This window comes from Eurytemora carolleeae, unplaced genomic scaffold (assembly GCF_000591075.1).
Source record: "Eurytemora carolleeae unplaced genomic scaffold, Eaff_2.0 scaffold2544, whole genome shotgun sequence".
In the NCBI taxonomy this organism is placed as follows: Eukaryota; Metazoa; Arthropoda; class Copepoda; order Calanoida; family Temoridae; genus Eurytemora; species Eurytemora carolleeae.
Window position 1 is genome coordinate 1 of NW_019398431.1, and position 11,113 is coordinate 11,113.

At 30.3% G+C, this 11,113-nt stretch overlaps 1 protein-coding gene across 1 annotated transcript; it reads right to left on the minus strand.

The window, feature by feature from the left end:
- Positions 1–2,535: 2,535 nt before the first annotated feature.
- Positions 2,536–10,127, minus strand: LOC111717372 (uncharacterized). Its single transcript, XM_023492870.1, has 6 exons — positions 10,056–10,127; positions 9,209–9,241; positions 7,580–7,671; positions 6,354–6,422; positions 5,120–5,182; positions 2,536–2,677 (listed from the first exon to the last, which is right to left on the minus strand). Exons 1-6 carry the CDS (start codon positions 10,125–10,127, stop codon positions 2,620–2,622), a joined length of 387 nt encoding a protein of 128 aa, XP_023348638.1. The 3' UTR covers positions 2,536–2,619.
- Between the last annotated feature and the right edge of the window lie 986 nt (positions 10,128–11,113).

Sequence of the window (11,113 nt, forward strand, 5' to 3'; positions counted from 1 at the left end):
TATTCTGAACTGCGTAGAGTCTAGGCTAGATCTCAACCGCTGGTTCAACCGCTCCCGCTGAGTTTTTTTCTCCAAAGTATATATCATTCAAATAAGGGGGGCAAAAACTTATTTTGTAATAAGAGGATTTGTGTAAACTTTTACTAATTGTTTTCTATTTGAAAAAAAGAGAGAAAAAAAATAACAATAAAAAAGTAAAATAGAGTAGTAATTAAACAAATTTCTTTTTACGAAAAGAAAAAGAGAAAAGTTTTAATTCTTTAGAGCTAATTCTATTGGGATTTAACTGTGGAATTCACTCTACTGTTTTCTCAATATTAGAGATGTCAACGTTTTGATTTTTCTAGATTTTAGTAAATGTAGTAAATGTAGTGAAAAAACAGTGAGCTCCGTTACGCTTTTGCATTTCCCGTTTTAAAAAACTTTCCCAACGTTGCGTTAAAGCTTATGTGTATGTGTATGAAATTTCCAAGAAAATGATGTATATTTATTTTTTGCAAGATACAAGACAGGAAAACACTACTAATTTTCAAATCATCAATCAGATAAAAGTTTACACGTTATCATTGGGAATCGAGCATGGCCCTCTTTAAATGGAGGATCACTTGAAATTATCATCGTGTATTTGACGAGCTTAAAAAATAGACATGTTTTTGGACACTTCATAAAATGAGTTAAAATTCGGCAAGGCAAACCACTTTTGCATGTGGAGCAGTTATAGTTCTAAATTATTTTAGATTAGTTTAGGGTTAATTTTTTCTTTTTTTTACGCAATGCAGACTGACCCTTTTCTTCTATCTAACAGAATTCATAGTTTAAAATATCTAAGGTCTACAACATTGGGTAGCAAAGATATCGGGATTAGAAATATAAGTTTGTGAACAACTCAATTCCTTTAGATATTCTTATCTAACAGAAGTCATAGCTTGAAATATCAAAAGTCTACAACACCAGCTTGCAAAGATGTAGAGATTAGAAAATTATAATTTGTGGCGAAATTTTAGTTATTTTTGTGTGTTTATTTATGTTACTTACAAAGTGAGTAAAAAAGCGGCAAATGTTTTCAGAGTTCATGTTTGCGGTTTTAAAAAATCAAATATAGTAAGACAAGTGCTAAATTTTGTTTTAACATAAACAACGCGAAATAAAATTATTTAACATTTTTTTCTTTAAAAAAAAAAACGATTAAAAAATCAGTTTTTTTCTATTCTAAAGTTTCATAAAAATCTATTGATGAATAAAACATAATTGCATTTTCCAATTGATAAAATATTGTTGCATTTTAGTAAGTATCTACATTTCTAAATTTTTCAACCTAAAACATGAACCATGCCAACTGAAGTTATGATTTCAAGTAGTCAAATAAATATGAAACCCAGCAATTGTGTTTGTTCACAGACCCGTTCCACTTAAGTTGATTTTTTTACAATTAGTAAATCATTTGCTTTATAACAGAAAATGCATATGTAAAATTTCTTAATGTCGTCTTCCTTCTTCAGAGTTTTAGTGGGTTTCATCAAACAAGATGTTCAAGAAACATTTATAAGATTTGAATTTTTACTAATAGCATGTTAAAAAAAACTCGTTTACACTTTAGTTTTTTTCAAATTTACTAATCCCTATATCTTTCCAACCCGATGGTTTAAACCTTGTATATTACGATATTAATGGTCTACAACATCGGGTTGCAAAGATATATTAAATGAAAATAAGAGTTTTTGGCATAAACTCATTTTTTTGAACTTGAAATGAAAAACCATAAGTTTTTGCTCTTATAATCATCAGTCGAATCTCTTACATTGATATATTAGAGACGTTTTGAAATGTTTTGATTGACAGAATTATTGTTACACTTTTGAAATTAAAACTCAGCCCTCATAGTCTAACGTTTTATGAACAACATTTTCATCAGACATATATCTAACGTTAGACTAATCAATTTAGCATTCAGAGAAAAGTTATGAAAAGTTTTGATTTACAGAATTACATTTTTTTAAATGTTATACGTTACATTATTGAAATTTTACTCTGTAAAAAAAACTTTCGTTTCCTGATTATTAAAATAATAACCCATCTCTGCAACGTTGAATTTTTCATTATACTGTAAGGGAAAACGTTTCAAAACGTTTTCATAAACAGTAATTCATTTTTCAGTGTAACGTTGTTTACACTTTATATAAGTTGAACTTTGAAATAGAAATCCTTTCGTTACGATATTCAATCAAATCACAATTCATTTTTCAAACCTTAGACTTTCAAGCTTCCCTTGGAAATAAAACATTTCTTTACGTTATGGTCAAAAAAGTTGTAGATATTAGAAAAATAACGTTACATTTCCACAAAACGCTAACGTTGGGGGTATATTCCTCTAACGTTAACGTTAGGTATGAGCTCCTATAACATTAATGTTTAACGTTCACGTTATATAGAATATATCCAAACGTTACACATTATTGTAACGTAACGTAAAAAAAACGTTCATTTTACGTTACGTTCCACTATCATTGACATCTCTACTCAATATACTGTAACGGGAACCAAAGGTTCAAATGTTATTTTTTCCATGTTTCAATACAAAAAGTCTTTTTAGGTTATGGTAGATTTTAATTTCCAAGAAATTTAGAGACTTGTCACAAGTTCAGGTTCTTCTGAAGTTTCCAATTCTTTCATAATTTCCCTGAAAAATACAAATATTCAATCTTTGTTAAGGCTCATACTCACACTCATTTCATGAAAAAAGATTGGTGAAAATATCATAATACTTTAAAAAAAGTTAAGACACATACATTGAGAACTAAAAAACCAAATTCATAAAATAGTTGTAAATAGCAAAATTTCAAACAAAATAATCAACAAAAGTCACCATTTTTTTATAAATCATTTGTTCTTTTTTCGTTTTCTTTCATTGACGATTTCAAATTAACAGTTTTTGCCGTTCCTCAACAGAATCTTCAATTAATTTGCCAAAACTTGCCATTCAAGAACTGATTGACCCTGCAATACATGGCTCATCTACTTCTTTGCTATTCATTAAGTCTAGTTCAAGAGAGATATAAAATAAACTATATATATCCTTGAATAGGTTTGCATTTCGAAATTCTTTCTTTTTAAATCCTAACTCTTTTTTTGTATTAATTGGTTTGCTTATTTTGTTTTAAATGGCTTCTATCAAAGATTACCCCAAGAAAGACTGGGGGGTCTAAATCTATGTTTAGACTGATAACTTTAATACTTTTGGTGCTAGGAATAGTTGAAAAAATGCCAAGAAAAAATGGTAAAAAAATGTATAAAATATTTTTTTGATTTTAATAAATATTAAGATGTGACACATGTTTCTACATCCATTTTTCTAGGGCTTTTAAAAATATAGTTTTTAGATCTGTAGCTTTAGTCACAAAATAAGACCATATTGACACTCTGTTAATGGCCTTAAGGTGTACAATATTCTTAAAGCTTTCTTTATTGCTCCTCAGTTTCAAAAATGAATCTATAAAAATGCCACATGAAGCGCTAAAAATAAAATTATGTTTTTGAACCTTTGCGCATGCGCTCTCCTCAATTAGCAACGAAGCGCTAGATATAATTAGTGAACTTAATCCTTCATTTTTACTAGTGGGTGGGATAAGACCAATTTTTCTAAATTTTTGTTCTTTCAATGCATGTAATTAGTTTTGTTGTACAAAAATGTAATCACTGTAAAGTATTATGAAAATATCTTCTAAATGGAGATAGATATTACTTTGGGTGGGGTAAGGTAATTTTTAGTAAACAGGCAGCCCAACCTTTTAGTGTCTTAACTCCAATCATGAAATGCAGACATTAAATTGGCAAATTTGATCTAAGATTCATAATTTTTTTCTAGCTCTTCATTTGGCATACTTATAGATTTATTTTCAAAACTCAGTTGCCTTATTGACTTCAAAGAGAAAGGACCTATCTTATATGGGTCCCAGCCTTGTCCCAGCCCCTTCCCCCTTCTAAAATTATTCTACCCTACGTAGAAACCCTAGAACAGTATGCACTGCACCACACATAAGATATGTTGAGTCAAGACATTCCTAGATCAGAAAAAATATTAAAAACTGCAACCACATCTGATATCTACTCCTGACAAACAGTAACTTTCTTTAATACTTATATTGATATTTCTGGCGCCAAGATATCAAATCAAAGAATAGTATGAATCAGAAATATTTGTCAAAATGCATAATTCCCTTGTCTACAAGGGATAAGAATGCGTAGATCTAAAAGAGAAGAACAGAAAACAGATGTGTGACCAGATAAAAAAAGATTCAATTCAGAGTTTAGAAAAAAGAAAGCAAGATACTCAGCAATTTCTAATTGACAGCTCAGAAAAAAAGCAAGATCATTTAAAAATAGTTCTTACTTGTAACATGGCAAACTACAAGGACATTCAACAAAATTCTTTCTTTTTATTTTCAAAATTAACCGAAGTATGATTGAAGGATGGACCAACAAGAAAAAATGAAGAACAAGAAATATAGAAATCTCAAATATATCCATCCGATATCAAATGAATATTTTAAAATATTGTAAAATTTAAATAAAATAAATTATTAAAGTTAAAAATTTTTCAAAACTGAGGAGCAATAAAAAAGTTTTAAGGATATTGTACATCATAGGACCAATAACAGAGGTCAACATGGTCTTATTTCTAAGAAATAAACGGTTTATTGTTAACTTTTTTGATTTCTGATTACCAATTAATGAGCACAACACATGTTTGGGTGGCGTTTGTTTATTTCTGCACTCCCCCCCTCGTTCCAGGGTTGGCGGGACTTTTGTGTGAAGATTCCATACCCATAACTAACATTTTAAAATAGTAAAAAACTTATAGTACACAGATGCAAAAATTATGAAGTGTTTTGAAGATGCAGTATGAAAATTAAAGACAACCCAAAACAAACTAAAAATAATTACGAAAATCATTATTAGGAAAATGCGTATAAAAACAAATATCTATTTCATTATAAACTGTCATATCATGAATAAATGGTATTTTGTATTTAAAAACACTCGCTTCTTGAACTGCAGCTTTAACTTTTGAGAAATGTAACCAAAGAGGCGATTGTTGCTTAGGCATGTTTTTTTTGTTCACCTGTATTTATTGTCTAATGCCTGAATGCCATCATTAGGATAGAAATGCCACCAATAACAAAAACTAAATAATTTGGAAATTTTGAGGGAGTTAAATATTTGTATGACTAGTTTCTACCTGGAATTAATTGTGATTAAAAGTTTTTGCAACCCCTTTTCCCTTCCCGTAGTTTTTTTTCAGAAATAATAATTAGATTTTTCAATCTGTCACCTAACCTTTCTATAAAAATTACATTTAAAAATTTCTTTTTTAATCAAAGAATTACTGGAAGGCTGGTGGGCGACCAAAAAGTCTGAGATATAACAAATTTTTTAATTGTAAAGGAGAACTTGAATTGTGTGTTACATGTTTGTCAATTATGTAAAGAAGTATTATTGTCTAATTTGTACAATGTACTGGTTGCTAATCATTATCCCATTTTGACCAACATTACAGAAAAACTATTCCCTAACAGCGAGATGTTCACGCAAAATTATCAAAATATCAAATGCCTAATTATGGAGTTCAAACACAGTACGTTTCAATTAGGTCTACTAGCTAGAAATGTAAACAAACCAGAGAATAATCATAACAACGGATCGTACTGCATTGTTCATCTCAAAACTGGTTAAATGTCAACAACAAAGAGAAATCAAAGAGGAGACATAAGAGATAAGGGATGAGAAGAAAAGAGATATGAGAACAGAAGAGTAGACAAGCGAAGAAAAGAAAAGATAAGAAAAAAGAGAAGAAAAAAGAAGAGAAGAAAAAAGAAGAGCAGAAAGGAGAACAGAAGAAAATAGAAGAGAAGATTAGAAAATAGAAGAGAAGAGAAAGAAGAATATATAGACTGTGTAAAAGAATAACTTAAACTTTAAATTAACCTTATTGTAAAATTGTATGATATTTTTGAAGGAAAAAGTAGTTGTCCTAACTGTTTAGCGTACACTATTTTGATCATTTTAAGATTTTTGATCATTTGGCATTTGATAATATGACATTTTTGACAAATTGTTAACTGTGTCTTGAAATAATTATGTCAAATAAGATTTTCCTCTGCGAAGTTTATGTGGAAAATTATTGCATTTTCAGATCAATGCACAATAAATTTGAGTAGAAACTACTTCACAGGGAAATTAAAATTTCTACTTAACTATGGGTTGCCAAGAAAACATTCTGGATAAATTTGGTTTAAGTAAAATAAAATTCCCTTGACTTCCCTGTACTTTTAAATTTCTTAACCATTTTCCTTCACCTTAAAAGTCTCTTTTTATTGCAATTGTCGAAACTTCTGGTTCCTTTCCAACAATCTTCATTGTGTCTTCTTAAATAAGATATTCATTACACAATTAGTGCCATGCAATTAAGTTCTTAATCTAAAAACTGACAGTCTAGCTTAGATTTATAAAGGAATGGAGTTATTGCAACATATTCAAATTTTGTAATTCCTATATCTTTTTAACCTAAAGGTTCAAACATTTAATATTTCAAAATTAGCTTATTTGAATTAACAGAATTCATAGTTTGAAATATTTTAGGGTTGCAGAAATATAGGGTTTCATAAATTAGAGTTTTAGAAAAAAATATCTCATTTCCTTGTGGTTTTAAATTGTCCCATTGCTGTTAATAGTGGCTTAATTGTGAGTTTTTTATGAAATACATACTAGTAGCTAAAGAGAATGAAAGAAATGAAAGCATTACAATTTCGTTGGCAGATATAGTTGTGTGTTCTTTTTGAGAAATTACTACTGCAAAACTTTATGCTTCTTTTTTGCAGAATTTAAAGTATTATTAAAAAGTTCTTGCAAATGGAACTGAGTTCTTCCAACAAACTTTGATTTTTTAATCCTTCTTATGTTATATCTTTGCAATCTAGTGTTATAGACCTTTGATTTTTCAAGCTATAAATTTTGTTAGATCAAATTGTTTGAAATATCAAAGATTTATACTATCAGTCCCCGAATTCATGAATTTAAGCTGTGGCTTAAATCTGACAAAAACCAGTTTCAATTAAGGGCCCGGCTTAAATCTTGAAAAATTGAATATAATTTTAAGTNGCTTCTGAAACCCAAACTGAAGTTCATCTGTGGTCAGCTTATCAGAGTTTAGAATTAATATCAACCAGTCAAACCATTTTAGAATCAAGCTGCCAATGGCAATTGCCCTGTAATTGTCACTGATAGCAATGTCATCTAAGTTGTCCTTCACTATGGGCACTAATGTTCACAGTAGTAAAAAAGCAGGAATTTAGCCTGTAGCCAAAAACCATTTACATAGGGTGGTCACATGATCTATTAACTTGTTAGATGCATTCATTAAGCAGTCAGAGCTGAAGTTAAATAATGCATCACTTTTCATTATTCATATTTGAACCACAGCTTAAATGTAAGCAGCAGCTCAAATTCTTAAAATTCGGCCTCAGGTTGCAAAGAAATTTTGAGTTTGAGGCAAGAACTTATTTCCTTTCTAGGCCTATATTACCTTTGAGAGTCTGGAGATAGACCAACAGTTTTCCAGAGAATATTTTTGCTTGGTAAACTGCATAAACCAGAGTCAAGTATTCCTCTACTCACCTGCATTTGATTAAAGCAATTATCTTAAAGGAAGTGCTTCCGAAGTATAATGAAAGCCCAAATCTAATCAAATCTAATCTTTTTAAAAGAACTATAGGAAAAACTATCATTTTTTGTTCCATTTGTATTTTTTTCTAAAAACAATCATTTCGTTTTTGAAAAAAGCGCTAGTTTTTTAAAGCAAATCCCTCGTTTTGAACTTTCAAAAACGAAAAAATTATTGTTTTTTTTTTTTGACAAAAAAGATATTTAAAAAAACGATCGTCTTTAAAAACCATTTTTTCGTTTTTTCGTTTTCTCTTCATTTTAAAACCAAACAATTTTTCCAAAAAGTGAAAATGATAAATGCATAGGTGCGTCTACAAGTCAAATAATCTAGCCGACAAATAATCACCATTCAAAGCACTACATATAAATTATGACATATAAACTAGACTAAAATTTGTTTTTTGAAATTCATATATTGCAATATTTAAAGGCTCAGTTTTGAATTCAATTTCAAATTATTTATGATTTGAGCAATACAATTATGAAGAATCCATGAAGAACCTAATGAACCAAAAATCTGGCCTCAGTCATGGTCCAGCAGCAGTGGGGGAGTGTGAAAAGAAAAGTCCCCTATATTTATGTTTTTACATGAAAACCATCAACAGCAAGGTGTTCCAAAATATTTTCCATCCAAAAATTCTTCAAAAAAACTTGCAAATTGTTTTAAAAGTTTCCATCTTTATTACACATACTGTATATCTTACACATGATAATTACGAGAATTAAAATCTAGATAATCTGGCATTGCATTACTCGTGTTTAACACGATGGGAATATGCAAGATTTTGCGCAGGTATCTTTGCCAAATGCACAACATACGGAATGAATCTTCAAGATCACTATAGATTGTGAAAATTAGCTATACCGCGAGTGTAACACAAACATGGGTCGTGAATTAATCATTTGATTTATCAACCAGTTCTCCACCATGCTAATTTCAACAAAAACATGTGTTTTGTTTGTTGGGATGTAAATGGAAAACCCAGCTCTTAACAAAGTAATGTTATTTTCTCTCTGATAAAATAGAACCATTGAATCCCTGAAATATTGGAATCATTGAATCCCTGAAAATTAGAACCATTGAATCCCTGAAATATTGGAACCATTGAATCCCTGAAATATTGGAACCATTGAATGCCTGAAAAATTAGAACCATTGAATCCCTGAAATATTGGAACTATTGAATCCCTGAAAAATTAGAACCACTTATCCCTGTTAAAATAGAATCATTGAATCACTGAAAAATTAGAACCATTGAATCCTTGAAATATTGGTACCATTGAATCCCTAAAAAAATTAGAACCATTGAATCCCTGAAATATTGGAACCATTGAATCCCTGAACAATTAGAACCATTGAATCCCTGAAAAATTAGAACCACTGAATCCCTCATTACATTGAATACCATAGGTTCTAATTTTTGTGCTAGTAGATGATTTCGATATATATTAGACAAACTAAAATCTTAATAATTTAAATCAATGCTTACTATTAGTTGATCAATACCCCAACTTTGGGCATTCTAATAAAAATACCAGTTTAATGTTCCAAAATATGCCAAAATCAGTTCTGCAAATAATTAATCAAAACAAAAATTATTAAAAAATTAATTATTTTTGGAGTTTTTGTTTATCTAATTTTAACATTATGCATTGGTTGGAAGGAAGTTTTTGCCACAAACTTAAATTGCATAATCTCTATATTCTTGCAACCTGATGGGGCAACCATTTGATATTTCAATCTTAGAAAATCATAGATCTGCAACATTGGGTGGCAAAAAAATTAGGATCATGAAAACTGAGTATGTGCCTTGAATTCAGTTCCTTTGTATTGTCTTGACTCTTGACATTACCATACTAAATCAATTTTGTTCTGAGAAAAAAAATTGAACAATACAGTTTTGTACAGTACATTACAGTACAGTACAGTACAGTTTAGTTCAGTAAAGTACAGTACATTACAGTACAGCAGCTAAACTGGTATTTTCCTCGTTATTTCTAAAATCATAAGGGGTTGACAACTGATTCAGGTCTCTCGGGTCCCCAAGAATATCCCTCCAGATCAAACTGAAAAATTTGAAATTTTCTCGATATCCATTTTTTACAGGCTATCCTTTTTTATGTATTCATAGGTTCCACAATGGTAAAAGAAGTCTTATAAAATTGTACTTGCCTTACACTATGCCAAATTTTGATCCAGAGAGAAGATTTATCCAAAAACGAATAAAAAAGGAAACAAAACTCTAGTTTTGAAATGACCGCTTTTGGATTGTTTTTCCCTTTTTTCTCTTTGAAAAAATTTAGCTTAGTTTATATTATCTTCAGTCTCCCCCTAACCCTGCTAGCAACAACACATCTCTGTGACTCTCTCTCTCCTAGCCTGATATCAGCTGACCCAAGTTTTTCCATTTATGAAAGTTGTAAACTTGTAATACAATTGTAATATCTTAATCTCTGCTACAAAATAAATATTTAGATCTAAAAAAAGTTTATATTATAAAAACAAACATTTAAAGAACACTGTTTAGAAATGTTTGAATCTATGTTCAAGGTATTTAAAAGTCCAGAAACCTAAAATAATCTACAAAAACAAACCCATTATTATCTACCGATATTATCTTCGGAGTAAGGTATTTTCTCAAAGGTATTTTTGAAGGGCAACTTCCCAAGTGACCTTTTTAATCAAATCTGCAGTTTTCGATGGAGGGCAGGACAGACTTGAAGTTGCAGCCGGGGAAAATACCCTTGGGAATTTGTTTCTTAAAAAAAAGAATTTAAGTAACCACCTAACATCTTAGCTAAATGTTTAAGACCTCAAAAATGTCAATGTAGTAGAGTTCAAAGGACATAGACACTAGACAGTTCAAAAACATTCAGGAGAATTTAAAGAGGTTACTGTAAACCCACCAAGGGTATTGTTTACTGTACCCTAGTTCAAGCCAAGTCTTATCATGAGTTGAGGACTGGACAAACAAATAATAATGATTTAACCCGTTACATTGCATCTGTTACCAACAAGGGAAGGAATTTTCTATGGAGCCGAGATTCGAACCCTGGTGACCCTTATCTGGAGAGCACGGATAAGGGTGCTTTCGTTGGCAGAGAAAGCAAACTGAACATCCATTTTGTGCCCCGGAAGAGGGTTAGTCTTGATGAAGGATCAGAGGAGAAAGGTCAATAAAATCTCCAGTAGCTCCAGGAGGAGAATTATCTTCATCTATGATTCCAGGATTAACTTCGGTTGATCCTCAGTTTGTATTTTAATAATAATGTAAAATAAATGTCTGTGCAAAGTTAGTGCTTTAATCGATTCCATCTGGCTTGTTATATTGAGTTTCTCTTTGTAAAGTTGCCTTTATTGAGTTCTTTATACATGAGTTTCTATTAAGTTTATA